Here is a 20700-nt window from a genome sequence, read left to right as displayed (position 1 = left end):
TGTAGAAATGGTTATGTAAACTCTAAAATAGCTTTGACCCATGTGGTTAAAACATATCGTCCTTCTCCCAAGGAAAGAAACCAAAATTCTGATCTTATCCATTTGTGTGGCACAACTTGACTTGTTGCAATACTTGCTTCTCTTTTTTTTTTAAAAAAAGGCCAAAAATGAAGTTCTACCCTGACTAAGCAATCAATTTTTAATATTTTTGTCAAGGAAGCAATAGATCCTTGCAATTTGATCAGAAAATCAAATCTAGAACTCAAATCTGAGTGATAATCTATCTTAATTCAGAGAAAATTGTTGCTACAATCTGTTGCTCTCCAGTGCAGATGAAAATCCTTTACGGTGGTTGAAATCTAATACATCTGGAGAGCATAAGATTGGCGAAACCTTAACCTCCCCCATGTCTTCACTGCCACAATCTCAATCATTTATTAGGCTACTCCCATTATTCCCCTCCCATTTGCCTAATCTGTTTACCTTCTTGAATCCTTATGAGCTCTTGTCAAGAGGCAATCAGATTGAGACAGTGGCAGCAGTACATCATAACGTAATGTCCTCTGAGACTATGGCAGTATTACATCATGACATAATGTCTTCTACAACAAATCATAGATGATCCCATATTCACAGCCTGATTGCTCTGCATTGCACTGCACTGCACTTACAGAACCGCCTGACTGCTTGAACATTCAAGGAAATTGCCTGAATTATTTATTTTATTTTATAAAGTTTGTATGCCGCCCTATCTCCGAGGATTCAGGGCGGCTCACAACGACAATCGACCAAGCGACTGTTAAAATCAACAAATATACATAAAAAATATCAGAAAAGTATTTTAAAAATTTAAAAAATACTACCCCATCAGTCCAGGCTGGGGGACATAAATAGCCAGGTTTTCAATTCACGGCGGAAGGTACGAAGGTCAGGGGCCAACTGGAGCCCCAAGGGAAGTTGATTCCAAAGGGTGGGGGCGCTCACAGAGAAGGCTCTACCCCTGGGTGTCACCAGCTGACATTGTCTAGCCGACGACACCCTGAGTAGGCCCTCTCTGTGAGAGCGTACCGGGCAATGGAAAGTTGACGCTGGTTGCAGGTGGTCCGACAAATAGCCTGTAGAGTCATAGACGATCCCAGGAAAACAGAACAGCACATACAAAAAGAATATTTTCAGAGGGGCAGATTTACAGAGTTAATCCCTCCTTTGCAAGATAATGATTTAGTTAAGAGGAGACCTTATAATTTTAGGATGTGCTAAGGCCTTGCTTGGTTTGCTTTCTTAATTGCTTTCTATACTTCCCAAAATCCACGAACATCCTGTCCTAAGGAGAACTTATATTGCTGATTTCTAGAGCAGCCTTTTTCACACCTTTGTGTTTTTCTATTTGTGCTGGACTTAGGATGCTTATCGGCTCTCAAAAACTATAGCTGTAGTGTCTATGGAGATTCTCAGGCATCTGGGTCATGGTTGTCCCAAAGGGGCTTTTTTAAGAGGCAACTGGACTTTTTGGTTTTTCTTTGAAGACTTTTCACTTCTCTTCCAAGAAGCTTCTTCAGCTCTGACTGGATGGTGGGGAATGGAAGGATTTATACTCCTTGCAGATAGCTGGTCATTTGCATTCTTTTAGCGAGTTGTTAAGGTCACCTGGAGGTTTATCTGTGTCATCAGGGTCATCAGGCAAATGGGTGTCTTCAAAACAACTGCTTCATAAACACATGGCACAACATAGGAGAACAAACCCATCAGGACAAGATTCAGCAATTCATCTGCATTTAAAAGACAGTGGTCACTCTTTTGAAGACACATTTTGGACAGAGGCAACCTCTGGTTTGAAAGAGGGGTCAAAGAGGCCATCTATGTGAAAACTGAACAGTCCTCTCTCAACAGAGGGGGAGGGATAGGACACCATCTATCTCCAGTCTACAACACAGTCCTTTCAGCAGTTCCAAGAAGGCGCCACCCCCATTTGCCTGATGACCCTGACAACGCAGATAAACCTCCAGGTAGCCTTAACAACTCACTAAAAGAATGCAAATGACCATCTGTCTGCAAGGAGAATAAATCCTTACATTCCCCACCATCTAGTCAGAGCTGAAGAGACTTTTTGGATGAGAAGTGAATCGTCTTCAAACAAAAACCAGAAAGTTCAGTTGCCGCTTGAAAAAACACCTTTGGGACTACATCTGTAGTCTACATACATCTAGAGGGTGTCAGCTTTGAAAAGACTGCTCTAAAGTTGTCCACATGGATTTCTGTGGGTTTTCTTCCTCTTCTGTTCTCCCTCTTCTTTCTTCCATGCACCAACAATGCCTCCTCTCAGACCTGCGGAGAATGACAGCTGGCTTCATCGGTATGGCGGTGTCCATAATCCTCTTTGGATGGATCATTGGCATGCTAGGTTGCTGTCAACAGCATGAGCTCATGCAATATGTAGCTGGTCTGCTCTTCCTTATGGGAGGTAATTTTTTTTAAAAAAATGTTATTATTGTTCAAAATATTTTTGGATATAATCCTGGCACTTGTAATATGCATTTTATGCAATGAATCCATGCCTTAACAGAAGAACAGAGTATGTAGACGAAAAGAACATGGAAGCCAGAATGCCATTCTTTGTACCATCATCATCAGTCATTCGGTAATTTCTGACTCTATGGTACTTGTACCAGCTCAAATATTTTTTGACCAACTCAACTTTAAAATGTTTTGAGAATTTTCAAAGGAATGAATTAACACAATAATAGTGTTCATCTAATATACTGCAACCTAAACTTTCCATGCCGGTTAAATAGGTAGAAATCTAGCGCAATGTTGATTTGCGGGCATGAAGACAGAGTATGCTGCTGGTTTCATGCTAAATATTTATAGAGATTCTTAATCATCCTGGTCTTGATTGCTTCAAAGGTGCTTTTTCAAGAGGCAACTGGACTTTCTGGTTTTTCTTTGAAGATATTTTGCTTCCATCCAAGAAGCTTCTTTAGCTCTGACTGGATGGTGGAGAATGGAAGGATTTACACTCCTTGCAGACAGCTGGTCATTTGCATTCTTTTAGAGAGTCATTGAGGCCACTTGGAGGTTTATCTGTGTCCTCAGGGTCACCTGGGTAGTGCAAATGGATGTGGTGCTTTCTTGGAACTGCTAAAAGCACTGTGTTGTCAATTTTGAACAGCCCTCTCTCTCAATAGAGGGGGAGAGATACAACATCATCTGTCTCCAGTCTACAACACAGTCCTTTCAGCCGTTCCAACAAAGCTCTATACCCATTTGCACTACTCAGGTGACCCAGGACACGGACAAACCTCCAAGTGGCCTCAACAACTCTCTAAAAGCATGCAAATGACCAGCTGTCTGCAAGGAATATAAATCCTTCCATTCGCCACTATCCAGTCAGAGCTGGAGAAGCTTCCTGGATGAGAAGTGAAACATCTTCAAAGAAAAACCAGAAAGTCCAGTTGCCTCTTGAAAAAAACACGTTTGGGTTTCTTTGCTAGATACAAGGTTTTCCTCTCCTTAAAGATTACATATGGGCATTGTTTACCGCTGCAGATATCACCGATCCCTGATTCTCACTAGCCCTTGCTAACCTAGCTAATTTGATGGATGCTGGGAGTTGCAGTGCAGAACTAAGGGAGTCTCCACATTGTCCATCTCTAAAGCAATCTTTCAGAGTCATAGCCGGTTTGCAGGAAGAAGTAAATGTTTCAGGGTTTTCTATGGAAGTCCAGAGGCAATTGTTGGAAGGCCACATCTCATTGAAGCCACAGCTGTAAACGTTCTGCATCAACTGAATAGCTTGCCTCTGTGATACAATTTGTTTCCTGTCTCGCTTTCTAGGGTTGTTAGCTTTTTAACACTCCCTTATGGCTGTGCTATAAGCTGTAGTTAGAGGCAGAATTAATACATGATTAATCTTTCCCTAGTATGAAGGGAAAGGGACATATATTGTAGAATTATAGCCAGAAGACAGACTATCTTTTTAAAGTACTGATTAAAAAGTCTCCTCTCATTGCCTCTCCTTTGCATTAACTCATACTTCAGATTTAGAAAAAAAAAAAAATTGCTGTGCTTTGTTCATGGCTGAGAGTCTGAGGGTTGCTTTTTAAATTTTAAATTTAAATTTAACTTCATTTCCCCCCCCTAACTTTAACTAAAATTTTAATTTAATTAAAAATGATGAACAAAACAATGTTTAATGTTTTTTTTAAAAAAATAAAAAACCAGAAAATGCAAGCACAAACTAAAAATACAAACGAATGAAATAAAAAAAACAACCAAATTTTTATACTTATCAATGGTCACTGGTTTAGAAATTAACTCACTACTTTAATACAAACAGTACAATCTGATGATCATTAAAAGCATAGCTATTGGGGGGGGGCAGTTAAAGAGTTGACAGTTCAAAAGGAAGAGAACAAGCAAACTAAACTACCTACCATTTTCATATTGACAGGATTGGATGGTTAAACCTCTTAATTGAAAAATGAAGCAATGTTTGGCCACTGTTGAAAAAAGTATATTTATTTACCTGGCAAGTAATTACAAACAAAATGATTAAAGCACCAGATAATTCATCTGTGTCAATTGATTTATAACAAAATTAGAAACAGATCACATGCATTTCAGGATGGAACAAAATTGCATGGATCAAAGCAGTAATGAAAGAATCCTATTTCTGTAAATTTTAAAATTAACACAAATGCATATTTATGTATACAGTACATTTCGAGTTTTATAACATCAAAGCATATGAATACTTTTTTAAAAAAATGGTGTTTTAGCTGACCAAAACTACATGGGACTGATGTCAACAAATACTACTAACTATTGAGATATAGGAGTGTTTCTATTTACCAAAATAAGAGAGTAATACCACAAAGACTGTGTTCCCTTTCTCTATTACTAGCATTTAGAATGTTAGATATACAGAGGTTAGTGGCTTTTCATGAAATTGCTAGTTATAGGGAGTATAGAAGCATTGCAGTTGTGTCATATGCTCAGTCTTTTTCCTTGAAAGTTTTTACGGTAATCCCCAGAACCATTCTCTAAAATCTGAATATTACTGTGCTTTTACTGAGTGTGCAGCTTTTGTGTGGCCAGATTAATATGCAGGCTGACTTTAAAGGAGCAACAGTTGATAGAAGAGTTCAGACAAGCAGGGTGTCTACAAAATATGCTCCCAAAAGTCAATGGTGGCCACAACAGTGTGATTGAGACTTAACCTTTATTTAAATGCCCACTGCATGTGCAACACACACACACACACACACACACACAAATGGGCGAGTTTCCACTGTGCCATCACAGCCATTTTGGCTTTTGGGACTATACCCTGTGGATCTCCTTGCAGATAAATATTCAAAATGTAAAGATCAAAGAATCCAAAACAGCAGTAAAAACGCCCAGTCAGCTGCATGCCAAGGAAAGAGCAGGAATCAAAGAGTAATGAGCCTGAGGAAAAATCAGGAATCTGTCTGTACAAGAAAGTTATTTCATTTCTCTATTTTTTAAGGCTGCTGACAAAGATAAAAACTGGCAGCTTCACATGCCTGATTCTGCCTTTGGCAGGAAAGATGTTACACATTGCTCTTGTTTTTTCCCCCTCTCTCTCTCTTCTCCTCCTTCTCAGGGACATGCTGCATCATTTCCCTTTGCACGTGCGTGGCAGGGATAAATTTTGAGCTGTCTCGCTACCCTCGGTATGTTTATGGATTACCAGAGGACATCAGCCATGGCTATGGCTGGTCCATGTTCTGCGCTTGGGGCGGCCTGGGACTGACACTGCTGGCCGGATTCTTATGCACCCTCGCTCCTTCTCTCAATACCCCTCGGACTGTTGTACAGAAACCCAGACAGGAAAATGGAGCTGTGTGATGTGGAGAAAACCAGCGAGTCTTATTAGCCCACCGCCCGTTACCAGAACACAGTGTGGACATTTTGAGATCTGCAAACCAGGTTGGAACTAAGGGGTTGCTTTGGCAAAGTCCTGGAGGAATGCCAGCCCGTGATTCTTCTCTCTGCCTGTTTCTGAATTCACATCAACCGTCTGGGTTAATTCTTAGTCCTGTTTTTTCTACAAGGCAGTTTTCTGTTAAATAGGCTTGTGGTGCTATAAGACCTGTTGATCGTTTAAACGGCGTCAGCTTTTTCTTAGGAGCAGAAGCCAGTGTGAATTCTGTTTGATGCCAAGGAGCTTTATTTCCAAGAACTGGAAGATCAATTAGAAGGGAAAGCCAAGGAAAAAAAAATCTGCCCAGTCTCAGAACTGATTCTCTTTTGAGCAGAGACCCAATGCTTTGAGTTGGCCCATCACCCTGCAGAAATCCTTGGTCCAGATGAAGGCTTTAAACATTCAAGAGAGGGAAATATTCTCAATCCAGGCTGTTCAGTATCTGTATCTTGTTAGTTCTGGAAGTCAAATATGCATTAAGCACCTTGGAGTAAAGTGCGTATTAGACCTTCAGATGCTTAAAGAATATTTCCACAAGGGGGCAAGTTGCAATGATGTAATCACCCAAACTGTGGAACCAGGTCAAGGGTTGCACAAATCTGATGTGGTCCTTTGCTCCCTTGCAACAATCTCGTTGACTAAAGTAAGAACCCTATGTTCATTTGCAAAGGGGAAAAAAAAATCCCAAGTGAAGTGAGCAAGGGAGCCAGGCCCACTCTTCAAATCGTGTAGCTGCTCGAAAAGGCAACCTAAGATTTATGGTCCACTTTCAACCCTTCCAGAATACAGAAGAAACTTTGTTTTGGAAAAGGAGCACAGACCCTAAAAATCTGACATTTTCTCTTGTTAACACATAAGGAGGCATAACTCATGAGAGGGATCCACAGTATACAGATGATTAACAAGCTGAGCCTAACTCAGGAACATCAACAATGGTGCTGAAGGGAAGCCCTGGTCTTTCCTCATTGTACTTCTTTACTGTCTCCCCCAAAGACTGCACAGAACCCTTTGTTGAAGGGCTGTTTACATTGTATTTTGAAGTGGCATGTAATTAATTACTCAGTGCTAAAGTTAATGTATTCATGGCAAGTGTGATTTTTAAATGGAAGTTGTACATTTCAAGAGGCATTAAATTAAAAGGCTTGGTTACGTTAAAAGGAGAGCAATTCTCTGGCTTTAGATTTCTTCTAAGTGTTATAGCTGCAAAACAAAACCCTGTTGCATTCTATTTAGTATCTCTACAGGAATAAGGAAGCATCATCGGATGAAAAGTATCAGTCCTGGGAACCAAATCTCAAGGTAAACAAGCATTTGGAATCAGGACCAATTTGGCAGCAGAATAAGGAGTTGCTGACTTTTCCTCCCCTCTTAATGTTTTTTATTATTTATCTGACCAGGTAAGCAATCTGTTGTCTACCAATTACATATGTACCCAACGTAAGAAGTGAACAGAGGGAAGCAGGAACTGATGATTTACTGTAATACATTGGAGGCCATTTAGTGGGAAGCTGTCAGCCTACTTATCAATGATAACATATATTCCGACAAATCAGCATTTTCACATAAATTTATAGAATTGTTATCTGTAAAATGTCCCCAAACAAAGAACATATTAATGCTTTTCTAATAGTGATTTTCAGATTGGCAATGAAATTCAACGGGCACTTATAAACGAAGACTTTAATCTAAGAGAGTCATGGTGGTGCAGTGAATAAAATGCATATTGCAGGCTCTGTCAACTGCCAGCAGTTCAATCCCGACACGCTCAAGGTTGATTCAATCTTCCATCCTTCCAAGATCGGTAAAATGGGGATCCAGATTGTTGGGGGCAATATGCTGACTCTGTAAACTGCTTAGAGGAAGCTGCAAAACACTATGAAGTGGTATATAAGTCTAAGTGCTATTGCTAATCACCCTTTCACAATAAAAACATCTATAAAAAACAGATGTTCCAACTATTACAAAAATATGTTTTTATATCCTTAAAAGACAATTTAAGTGTTAAATTTAATCATTTAAGGAATGATTATAGACTTAGAGGCAAGTGGATTTTCTTGGTTTTTTTTCCTTGAAAACATTTTATCTTCTCCAGTTTGTTTTCAAGGGGAAAAAAAACCAAGAAAGTCCAGTTGCCTTTTGAAAAGCGTGTTTGAGAGAACTATGATCTGGATGACTGAGAATCTTCCTAGGGATTTAGGGAGTACTAAGGTCCTGTCAAAAAGTGATTGAACTGATAGGAAAGGGCACCCATAAAGCTACAGCAAAAAGGATTAAAGAAATGTTAAAGAAAATGAGATCACTTGTTCAAGAAAAAGGGAGAATCAAGAGGATCAGTTGTTTCCAAAATGCCAGAATATTACTTTAAAAATGCAATAGATGTTAGAATGTATATTATGCATCAAATCTGAGAAAGTGCTATCAAATTCAAGAGGATGAGTTATCAAATCACATCAGAGAGAACATTAGAGTTAAAAAATTTTCTCAATTAATAAACTTTTGTCCAAATAGAAAACTAATGCAACTGAGGGGAAAGGGGGGGGGGAGAGAGAACACATCCTTTAACAACACACAAACAAAAGAGTGAACGCTATAAATGAATTTATACCAAATTAACATAGCAAATGACATTAAAAATCCTCAAGTGTATGTATGTGTGTGTATTCATATTCAAAGCAGGAAACTAGCTACAAAATTGGTTTGAGCCTTGGACAAGGGTACTAAATGGGATCAAAGAAACTGCAGAGAAGTCCAATTCTGTTTTTTACCAATGAGGATGCTCAGGCATCAATTTGCTTTTTCAGGCCACAGCCAAACAGGGATAACAAAGGAGAATTTTTTTTTCTGTGGTGACAGAAATAGATAGATCTCTTGTTCTAGATGGTGTGTACTTCAAGGACTGTTAACCTCTCTCTTTATATATATAGGTTATAAATTGAGATATTCCCAATCCCTGCAGAAATCTTTGGCTCCTTATTGCTCCTCATCTTCAATTTTAAATGAAAAAAATTAAGTTTTACCACAGAGATAAAAAGAATATAGTTTCATATCAAATGGTTTACAGATTTTGTCTTTAGTTGAAAATTTATATAGGTATCTTCAGAATCCTATACGTAAGACGTGGAATGCTAATTGTTAACAACCGAAGACAAATTGTGAAAGTGTACCAAAGATTCAAGCACAAAAGCAAGAGGTAACATCGGTTGTACACATGTTGGTGTTTGAAGAGATTAATGAAAGAATGAACATCCTGCATAATTAATATTTGTTCTCCATCTTCAACTAAATATAACGGCAGTCTCAGTCAGAGGAAACATTTTTTATTAATTTATTTTTTTCATAAATGAAAGGAGTTCACACAATGAACTCAGTTGCAAAAGTTACAACTCTGAACTTTTTGTATCAAGGCTTTAATATCCAATTTAGGAGCAAAAATCAGGCATAATATTGCAAATTGGCTTTTTTCTTGGCCTGCACCTCCAAAATTCCTTCCATGTAATCTTCATGGGTAAGTTCCGTTGCTCCGTGCCGAAGGGCAATCATTCCCTGACCCAAGAAGGGGGAAAAATCATTCAGCAAAAGTTCAATATAACTGACATAAGAAACTATAACTCTTTTGTTTTACAAAGTCTCCATAGGTCAGCAGTTAGGGAAAAAAAACAGATTTCCAATGGAAACTGACCAAACCTACTTACCGCTTCCACACACACAGCCTTGCACTGTGCACCATTGAAGTCATCTGTGCATCGTGCCAGCTCTTCATAATTCACATCAGGACTGCAGAGAACAAGAGTTTCATTTAAAAAAAAAAAAACTCAGTGGGAAAGATATATGACTTAAATGTTGAACATAACCCACGTAACCCATACCAATTCGCCCTTACTTTATTTTCATTTTCCTAGAAATAGGGAAGGACAAGAAATGAAGACCTGACTTAACTCTGAATCTAAAATTCAACTTTTGTTGTAGTATCTGTTTTTATTACTGTAATATTTTAGTACTATCTTCACAGTCATATAGATTAGGAACTTGCTTTTCACAAAATAGCTAAAATTCAGAAAAAGTGTAGTAGTTTTTAGTGAATGCCATATTCAGAGGCAACTACCATATTTTTGCACAATAAGACACATTTCCACCCTCAAAAAAGTGGGTGGAAATGTCTGTGTGTTTTATAGAGTGAATATTGCGGCGTGGGGAGAGGGGTTGGTGCGGCGGCAAATGCTCCAGTGTTCCCAGGCAGCGGCAGCTCAGCTGACCGATGGTGGGCGCAACAGAGCAGAACCCTGACGAGCCACATGCTGGGACTGCGATAATGTGCTGAAGCTGATCAGGCTGTTTGCTGCAAGGACGCTAGCCAGATGAATACGGATGGATGCTGGGAGGCAGATTTTTCCCCCCTTCTCTAAAGCTAATGTGTGTCTTATGGTCTGGTATGTTTTATAGCGCGAAAAATATGGTAATTATGGCATACTCTGAATAATTCATAATGCAGCCAACATCATCCAAATTACATTCCCCTTCTGCTTAATACCTGACATTCATTTTGCGTGAATGGATCTGCATAATCCTGGCTCTGGCCTCTTCATTGGGCATTGGGAATTCAATCTTGCGGTCTAACCGTCCTGAGCGTAGCAAAGCAGGATCTAGGATATCAACACGATTGGTTGCAGCAATCACCTGGATAAAGGACATACTTTGTAGTTGGGCACACACACATTCTATATACTACAACTATTAAAATTATGGTAATAGATGCGATCAGTCCTTAGCTTTCACGTAACCACTGGATATGGTATACACATTTTTCTTCAAAAAAAGATTAACATTCTAGCCCTGTTCATCCTGCACCACAGGCTAATAAAATATTTTTAAAATAATGACTCAAAGCTATTAAAAAACTTCAGCTTGGTCACCAATCTAATTTCTAAAGCTACTCTATAATAACTGCTTACAAATATTATTATTATATAGGAAGAACTGCTTCCTATATTAATGGCAGGCAAAGAGTTACCTTGACTTGTGTGTTGGGTTGAAACCCATCAAGCTGATTAAGCAATTCCAACATGGTCCTCTGTACTTCACGATCACCAGCTTTTTCACTGTCAAATCTGGTGGGAAAAACAAAGATTTATTTTTTATTACCCATTTTCTGTTTTATTACCATTTTCTGTAGAAATATATATAGACTTAATTAAAACACTACTTTGAAGTAATAACAACAAAAAATCATTCCATGTTCTCACAGCCCATGTATTTAGCATATCATGTTTTTATGTAAATATTGTTTCCTCCTATATCAGCATTAATGGACTAACAGAGGAAGGGGGTCTAATCTACAGTATTCTTCTATGCTGAGGCCATAGAATTTTGTCCTTCAGTTGACAGCCAAAGACAGTTAATTTTATATACATTGTTGCCAATGTACATTGAGAATTATGACTGGCAACCATAAGAAACTCAAACAAACACTGCCTTCTTCCACCTCAAAATAGATGTTACAAGGACCCATGTATCTAAATTTCAAGATACTACAGCTGTAGAACAGAGGGTAAAATGCAGTGACTCTTAACAGTTTTTGTCCCTTTCGGTATTTTGCTCTTCCATCCAAGAGCATTAAGCCATAACAAATTTGAACAGAGCAGCGAAGAGAAACCAATAAAAGAGAATCTGGGCCCCCTGAGAAAGAAGTCCAAAAGCATCTCAATGAGTTGAACTGATTAAAAATGAAGATGGAAGTAACAGAATGGACTGTCTCGTAATTGGTTGTAAGCGGTTGCTATTCAGTAGGTACACTTCACACTGGACTTTACTGCAAACCTCACATTGCATTTCATAAACAAAGAATTCCCAATTACCCGATCTTACTAGTATAGTAGCCAGCATATAGTATATGCTGTAAATTGTTCCCTACCACATGCAAGTTGTAAATTAAAAAACGTATACAGTATATATTCTTGAAGAGTTGGAGGTGATACTAATTAAGAATTGATCTCTAAAGGAACACCACTGTCATAGTTGGGATATATGAAGAATGCCGGCTCTAACTCAAAACTTGTAGACTGAGAATCCAGCTCTTACCTCTTTGTGCCAATGGCATCAAGTTCATCAATAAAGATGATAGAAGGTGCTTTCTCCTTGGCCAATGCAAAGGCATCTCGGACCAACTTGGCTCCGTCACCAATAAACATCTGCACCAATTGTGGACCAGCTAGTTTCAAGAATGTAGCCTAAAACAAGGCAAGAAATAAGATATGTGTACTCTACCCTGTTTCCCCCAAAATATGACATTCCCTGATAATAAGCCCAATCGGGCTTTTGAGTGCATGGCAGTAAGACTAAGCGCTTATTTCAGGGTTCAGAAAAATATAACACAGGATCTTATTTTCGGGGAAACATGGTATATTCTGCCTTAGTGTAGTACTCTAGGTAATAACAGAAATGGTATTAAAGGTAATATTTTGTAATCTATAATGTTGGAGTAATTTAGTTCAGCCCCATATTCAATATGGAAATGACCAAATCACAGGTGGCCATCCAGCTCCCAAAATTTCTGGCAAGAGGGAATCTAACACTGCTTTAAGGAAAAAAAATTGTCACATGCTTTTTGTGGACTACTAACACATTTCCCTTTATTCTCTTCTTCTTCAAACAATTGTCTACAGTTCCTTCAACTCCTCCTCCTGAAGTTTGGTTTTTAGGCTCCTTATTGTCCTGGTACTTGTCTTCTAAATTCAGTTTCTTTATAGCCATTTTAAAATGCTGGAGACCAAAGTCCAAGAAAAGCTAACCAGTGTAGAAAATAAATTTTCATAGAGCACAACAGAGCAAATACTAAATTAAAAATTAGGGGACTAGGTTCACTGTCAGTACAATGTCTTTAATTTTAAAAAAGAAACCCTGAAGCATTCCATAAATTCCGAGAAGCCATCAGCAAGCACATCGATTCTACCTTTGTCTGAGCAGCACAAGCTCTGGCCAAGAGGGTCTTTCCTGTTCCTGGAGGTCCATACATGAGCACCCCTTTAGGAGGTTGGATTCCCAGGTTTTCAAATTTCTCTTTATGATTCATTGGCAGAACTATCGCTTCTACCAGCTGTAGAAACAAAAAGTAAATGAAATCATCTTCTTAACTGATGAATCCCTGCTGGCTCTGTCATCTTGATTACGGAACAGGTTAGCATTTTAAAAACACCTAAAACATTTTCAAAGCTCTGTAAATATTAAGTTAAAGAAACAGTAGCCTCTCATTACCTCTTGGATTTGTTTATCTAGCCCTCCAATATCACTGTATTGTTCTGTAGGTCTCTCATCCACTTCCATGGCTTTCACCCTTGAGTCGTACTCTGTGGGCAAGGTTTCCAAAATCAGATAAGAGTCTTTGTTCACCCCCTGCGAACAGAAATCCACAAAAATGCTTTTTTGAATTCTACTTCTCCCCCATTTTTCTCACATCTTACTCATGCAGTTATTAAGAGGGTGGAGAACTCTACTCCTATTATACATAAAATGGATTCACAACATAGTAATATGAAAAGTCAGGGGAGGAAAAAAAGAGGGCAGAATACATTATTCTCAGTCGCTTGAGAAAAATTAAATTTGCCCTTAAAGCTATTATTTCAGAACATTAAATACAATGAGCAGTACTGTATCAATTTATTCTATTAAAATGAGAAAGAAGATGCAAGCTTTTTTTGTGTTATTTTAAGGCACTAAACAGTTTTGAGATGAGAGAAAAGCAGTAACGGTAGATGGTACAAAACAAAATGGTAATTTAAATTACAGCTGAAATTAAATATGCCAAGATTCAGACTTATAGAAAATACATTATATATTATTAAAACAATACTAGGCTGTTTGTCTGTTAAAGAATTATTAAGATATTATTAAAGATATAATGAACTATAGGTGTTTGTAATCTGAATTCATTTATCTGCCATACTTGAAACTAGTGATTAGCATACTTCCCAACCACATTGCAAGGGAGGCCTACTAAGGACTGAATAAATACTGCAGTCATAAGGATTAACTGGAATAAGCAAGTTTACAATACTGTGAAAGTCATAGGAATAGTGGGGTTATCTATGAAGTTGCTTTGTTTTTAAAATAAAGGTGTATATTTGGTTCTTAATTCTTATGCAGCATAGTAACTACTTACCACTAGATCTCCAGGCTTTAACTTTTCAGCATCAACTAACCCAATCACAGGCAAAAAGTAAGTCTGTTGAATAAGAGGCAACAAAAATGTTTTCAGCTTGGCCTAAATCGTATCAGAATTGTTCGCATATTTTCACTTTAGATGTAGGATGTCCTAGATTAAAATTGCAGATGCTTGTTAAGAACAAAATAGTTTATCTTAATTACAGTATTTATTTCAACTTTGCCTTTTTATGCAGAGGCGCAAAGAGGTTAAAATATATTCTACATCTAACATATAACCTTAAAATGTCAAAAACCAAAATAGAACATTTCAGTTTAAAACTAATTCTCAAAAATGTCTGAATTCATACATTTTAAGCACATCCTTGAGTGGGAACACAAAGAGGGTAGACTTTTAGCAGATCACACTATGATCCTGACTAATCTTCAAGCTGGACATCCTCTAGTCCAGATAAATAAACTTTAGAATTCTTAAGCATGGCCATAATTGAGAAATCTGGAAGCTGAAGGATGCACATCTGGATGACGTCCACTTGGAGAAGATGAATTTCGACTATCATGAGATTAACCAAATCAAACGATATAGGAGTATCATTCAACTGTTTTTTCCATGTTCAAGAAATTATATTCAATTCTAGGCATCATTAGTGAGAAAAATGTCAAGTAGCACATATTGTTGAGAGCCCCGGCCAGTTGGAATGGTCAAGATTGAACTGGATCTTATTAATATAAGGCAACATCAAGTGTTTTTTCAGCAAGACCGGTCTATCAGGGCAACCTGGTCTATCCAATTATAGGACGGAGGATACTGCTTCCGCTTTAGTGACAAACTATTTTTGTGTTGAATTTATAAAATATAAATTCGGTAAAATATAAATTCAACATAAGGCAACATATGTTTATATAATTAAAAGTACTTTGTTATGCTGCGTTCACCTGTCGAGTAGAGGTTTTGATGACAGCACACTTGCCCTTCCTTTGTGAATCAAGATCAATATTTGCTCCATCCTCTTCCTGGTCATTGGGGTCAACATCCAGAAGCTAAAGATGAAAAAAGATCAGATGCAAACATAGTTATATTGGTCAAGCATATAATGCTATCACAATGTACTCCTTTGTCCACAGCAGTGGACAAAGGCACTAGATATTTAGTCAGTCTAATGCAGTTGTTCTCCTACAAGCTCTTCAAAATGTTACAGACCCACCTCTCAAAAAGTAATACTTTCTTTTGTTGAGGAAAGCAGGGCCCTCACAGAAATAAATGGATAAATAAACTATAAAGTAATAAAATCATCTACTTTTTATAAATCTTAATTGATGTAATCAGGCAGTAGATCACTTATTTTAGCCTAAGAAGCAAATTGTGGCAATGATCTTATTTCTTCTGAAAGGGGAATGTTTACAGAATCAACTTCACCTATAACAGCCTACCTGTACTATAAAAATATTTAATTTTTATATTGACCTTTCTCTGAAAACAGCCAGGTTAGCAAGATAGAAACAAATTTGACTCTTGTATCTGCAATTTAGCATCACCCATCATCCCACTTCAAGAATAATTTCTTCCAACATTTTCCTGAGTTCTTTTTTAAAAAACAGGATTCCTGATTTGATTGTAATCACCGATTTATATATGCTTACTTTGAAATAACACTCATTATTCTCTTTCATAAATCTTTTGGATTGCATCTGAGAAATTATAACAAGAAAGAATATCAACTCAGATTATTAAAAAGTGACCTCTTTTTTAAGCAGGACCAAGTTATAATAATCTCATTTTGCACACCCCATTTCCTATTCTTTTCTTCAGGGAATTCACTCGCACAAAAATTATAATATAGATGCTATAGGCTATATATTATACTATAAAAAACATACCTCTATGACATTGGATACAAGGTATGGCAGAGTTTTATTCACTTTGATCTTTTCACTATTTTCTTTAATCTTGTCTTTCATTGCTTGTAGCTCATGAGTTACTCTCAGTACTTCACTCTTCATGATCTGAAAATCCAGAACAATTATTCTTAAAAAAACAATTATCAGCTTTCCTGCAAATCTGGAATAAGATAATGAAAATGGGGAAAACGCTAGGAACCAAATGAATCAAAAATAAAATGAAATAGCAAAATAACTTGGTTTTAACAGAGGTAATCGGTTTTGTGGAATTCATTTTCTGAGGAAAAACCAAATCAGCAATTAGTTTTAAAAATATTGTGTAGCAAGCAAGCTCTTGTGAAAACTGCATGAGAATCAATAAATGACTATTATGCATTCATGTGATAATAAGGGAAATACAAAATAAAGGCCACTTTATTTCATACCCACAACACTACTACAATATTAGCTAAAGATAGGAGATACAGCTTGTGGGAATATGCCAGAATGGGTGAACTTTCCATGAACCAAATTAAGTTTTGTACCTGTTAGTTCAGTAAACACATTTAGAATTGGGTTGAATGGCCGACTTTTAAATAAATTACATCATAATTATGCAACCCATAGTGCATTAAAAAGGCAGTTTACCAGCATTTTTAAAAAAGTAATAAATATGACACAGGATTTATGCCGAGTTCCTCCAAACCTCACTGCCACCACCAGCTCCACCACTTCTGCCATCCCACTAGTCACCTAATGATCTATTGGCACACCATGTAGACACTTCCAATTTTACGCGTGAGAAAACCCGAATAACCAAAGACCTACATATACACACATACATACATACATACATACATGCATATATAATTATTGTTTCAGCCAGGGTTTTTCCTACGTAAATCAAGATGTTTCTATAGTGCTAGTTCAGTTTCCCTTAAATCTTACAACAGACAACAAAATGCTGGTGAATGTCTGATAAAGCCTAGAAAATAGTGAATTGGGATTTCACTGAACTATGGCTATAGAAACATTTTGATTTACGTAGGAAAAACCCTGGCTGAAACAATAATGCATATATATATATGTGCATATATATACATACATACATACATACATACAAACATACACATACATACATACACACACATATTGTGTATATATATATATATATATATATATATATATATATATATAACATTATATTTTATACAAATTATATATATTAGATAAATAGATATAGATATTATAGATATAGATATATAAAACACTAAGAGCCTTGATAGTACAGGGGTTTAGTGCACCCTGAAATTAACACAGCTGCCTGCAATTTCTGCTGGTTCGAATCTCTCCAAGGCTCAAGGTTGACTCAGCCTTCCATCCTTTCTAAGGTAGGTGAAATGAGGACCCAGTTTGTGGGGGCAATAAGCTGACTTTGTATAAAATATACAAAAGAATGAAGGCTATTGCTTAACGCATTGTAAGCCGCCCTGAGTCTCCGGAGAAGGGCGGCATATAAATCAAATTAAAAAAAAAAAAAAAAAAAAGAGGGCCCGAATCGCAAAGGCACCCAGTACAATTTGTAGGCACCCTAGAAAGAAGAGAAACTTTTAAGCCCAGGTTCCCAAGGCGGGAAACTCCAGTTAAACCGACCTTGATTTCACTATCCAGCAGGCGGGTTCGCTGGACGATCTCTTCCGTGGACATCTTCAACACCTCTTCCCCGATGCCATCCTAGAGAGAAATAGCCAGTCATGGCAAAAGGCAAACAGGCTCTGCCGATCACGGACCTTCACAGCCAGGCCTGCTCCCTGAGGGAATCTCTGCAAGCCCCCCCCCCGCCTTTCCCACACACACATCACAAGGCGACTGCGCTCACTACTAATATTGCCCGCCGGCCCCTCATTCTCGGCAATAATACCGTCCCCGGCTTTACTTACCTCCGCCTCATCCCAAACCGACGCCATTTTTCTCCCCCTCAGGAGAAGAGCTGACCTTTGAATTCTGGGGAGCAGATACCACACGCTGGAGGAAAAACAAGGGTTCTCTCCCCTGCCGTGAAACCCAACTCTTTTTTTCTGTTAGCGTCGCCACCACGTTGGCCTCCGCCGCCCTTTCAATTTAATTAGTTAACTTGGAGCTACTTGTCGAATCTGCGGTGTCCTGATCACGTGATCGCCGTCCAAATTGGCTGAGGGGGTGGCATTTCCTCAGTTCCGCGGCTGAGATTTCGCCGCCATCTTAGTCAGGGGCAAGAACGGAAGCCCGCCTGGACCAAGTAGAGATAAAAAAAAAAAAAATAGAGTCGGCACGTGGTTTCACCTAAGGCGGATTTTCTCGGTGCCCGGAAGAAAACGCCGCCACCGGTGTGAGCGGACCACGGACGTGATAAGGCGCCTTTAGTGTTGGTCTGAAATTCCACCCATGGTTTTCAATTTTTTAAAAAAACCTTTTTTCCCCCCCCGCAAACGATTCCCACATGCTAACTGGGGAATTCTGGGAGTTGAAGTTCTCACATCTTAAAAGTTGCCAAGTTTGAAACCCCAACACCCCCCCCCCCAAATTTAGACTAAGAATGCTCTTAATTTAATTTGGCTTTTTTTGTTTTGTTTTGTTCTTGTATCTTATACCCGGACAGATACCGGTAGCTGTTGCAGCATGTGTTCAAAGGCAAGAAATTGTTTCTATCACCCTTCTTCTCCCACTTATGACTGTATGACTGTAACCTTGTTGCTGGTATCCTTAAGGTTTATATTGACAGTTTCCCTATGACTATCATTAAGTGTTGTACCTTATGATTCTTGACGAATGTATGTATCTTTTCTTTTATGTACACATGTATGCACCAAGACAAATTCCTTGTGTGTGTCCAATCACACTTTTCCAATAAACTATTCTATTCTATTCTATTCTATTCTATTCTATTCTATTCTATTCTATTCTATTCTATATGTTTTGTAAAATCAACTTTGCCTCCTTGCAATAGTGTGCCTTGGTGGTTTCTTTTACCACCATTTATCTCCAAGAAGTATTTCCTCTTTTAACTCCAGAAAGTGGGGGGGGGGGGAAGGAAGGCTGATCACCTGTAATGCTTTACTGCCAATGAAAATGTAAAAATGAAATTACTCATCTAATGGAATCGCTTGGCTTTACAGTGTGAAAGCTACCATAAGGCCATAGTGTCAGAGATTTCAGCTATTCTGCCCTTCTGTGAGATAAATCAATCTTATTAGAGAAAAAAAATAATCAAAACTATAAAATATTTTAAATTTTGAAGACTTTTTGATGCTGCAGGTTCAATTGTTTTTTAAAAAAAATCCGTTAAAAATCTAATGCTCCCAGTAGATCACAAGATGGTGCTATGGTAAGCAGAATTTCTCCATCCTAATTATGGTTATTGTAAGATATTAAAGAAGAGAATATAAGGACATACCTAACGTATAATTCCAGACTGTTATAAAATGCACTTATACAAGGATACAATTAATATTAGATGTAGCAAAAGAAGTAGAACAGTTCTGTGGGGTAATTCCAGCTGTTTATCAGAGCTTTCAAAGAAAGAATATTTGTCATTTCTTTCCAGTTCAGACACAACAGATTGTTTTCCCAGGGCTTCAGTTTTAAAATAATAAGCCAATCTTGCTACAAAAAAAAGAGCTGGAGTATCTCCTAAATTAAATCTCATGCCTGAGAGGTGTATATGCAGATTCAGGTGCTATTTGGCATTTTCTTAGCATAGGCATTGCAACTCCTGCTCAACTTTTCAACCATTGTATTTGGATCATGGTATACTGTTCCCACACCTGTTTGTATCATGGGATTCGTAACTGTGAATGCTAAAATACAGAGGTCTGTACCAATTCCTTTCCCAGCTACAATTCATCACTATGAACTGTATAAAGAATTTGTTTAAAATCACTATCTCCTCCACTGACATTTGTTTATGAGCAATGTCATATATGCTACTAATATTTTTCTATGATTTGGTATTGGGGTAATGGTAAAATTAAGCATGGATAAGAGGGATTACCAATTACAAGAAGAATCTGATTGCAGTTACTCCAACTAAAGGTGATGCAACTACTGAATGTAAAGATTATTCTATTACATGGACATATCACACAATTGATGACTTTATGGAATATATGAAAACAAGCACCAAACTTTGTTTACTCACATTCCCTTTTGATATTGGTAGGAACAAGATGAAGCTGATAGTATTTAGTAGCAAAAATGTGGAAAATCCAGATAAGAGGGATAAATATGTTTCCATAGAACTTTATCAAGAAAGCTTGTATTTTTAGTTGTCTTGCAGGTTGTAGTCCTAATAAACCTGGAGAACAGTAGATTGGTATCTATATTTTTATAAAATATTTTTCAGCTGTTTAAAAGAAACTGATCACAAAAGCTGATAGATTTGTCTTAAAAATGCTACTGCTTATAGGACTGCAGATAGTTTATGTAAAAAAGTATGTTTATTAAATACTTAAACACAAAACCAGTGCATTTCCTATTAGTGACTATGTTTCCATTTTTCCATTAACAAATTAACAGTTAATATACATCACTTGCATTGCATCAGTAAAAAGATGGTCAGGTCAAATTAACAAAATGGCTGCCTGTTTGTGGAATTAGAAAATATCCTAGAATGTTTGTGCAAGTTACTAGGTTCTCTTTATCACGAATAAGGGGAGCCTTACTAAGGTTGTTATAGTTCAGGG

The 20700-nt window shown here is 37.6% G+C and overlaps 2 protein-coding genes across 2 annotated transcripts in view; one reads left to right on the top strand and one right to left on the bottom strand.

Moving 5' to 3' along the window:
• Nucleotides 1–7107, top strand: part of LOC117665540 (transmembrane protein 178B-like) — a 29476-nt gene extending 22369 nt beyond the window's left edge. Inside the window, exons 3-4 of the mRNA XM_034417548.2 lie at nt 2324–2461; nt 5627–7107. Coding sequence (XP_034273439.2) covers nt 2324–2461; nt 5627–5871 — 383 coding nt within the window. The 3' untranslated portion in view covers nt 5872–7107. The remainder of the gene's footprint in view (nt 1–2323; nt 2462–5626) is intronic.
• Nucleotides 7108–9248: 2141 nt separating this feature from the next.
• PSMC3 (proteasome 26S subunit, ATPase 3) lies at nt 9249–18249 on the bottom strand. Its single transcript, XM_034417549.2, has 12 exons — nt 17920–18249; nt 17633–17713; nt 15980–16105; nt 15038–15142; nt 14100–14162; nt 13196–13333; nt 12894–13037; nt 12023–12171; nt 10956–11052; nt 10476–10621; nt 9640–9721; nt 9249–9490 (listed from the first exon to the last, which is right to left on the bottom strand). Exons 1-12 carry the CDS (start codon nt 17944–17946, stop codon nt 9380–9382), a joined length of 1269 nt encoding a protein of 422 aa, XP_034273440.1. The 5' UTR covers nt 17947–18249; the 3' UTR covers nt 9249–9379.
• Nucleotides 18250–20700: the final 2451 nt, after the last annotated feature.

Source organism: Pantherophis guttatus, chromosome 1, assembly GCF_059756535.1.
Source record: "Pantherophis guttatus breed Tessera chromosome 1, ASM5975653v1, whole genome shotgun sequence".
NCBI classification, from domain to species: domain Eukaryota; kingdom Metazoa; phylum Chordata; class Lepidosauria; order Squamata; family Colubridae; genus Pantherophis; species Pantherophis guttatus.
This window is presented reverse-complemented; position numbering and strand designations above follow the sequence as displayed.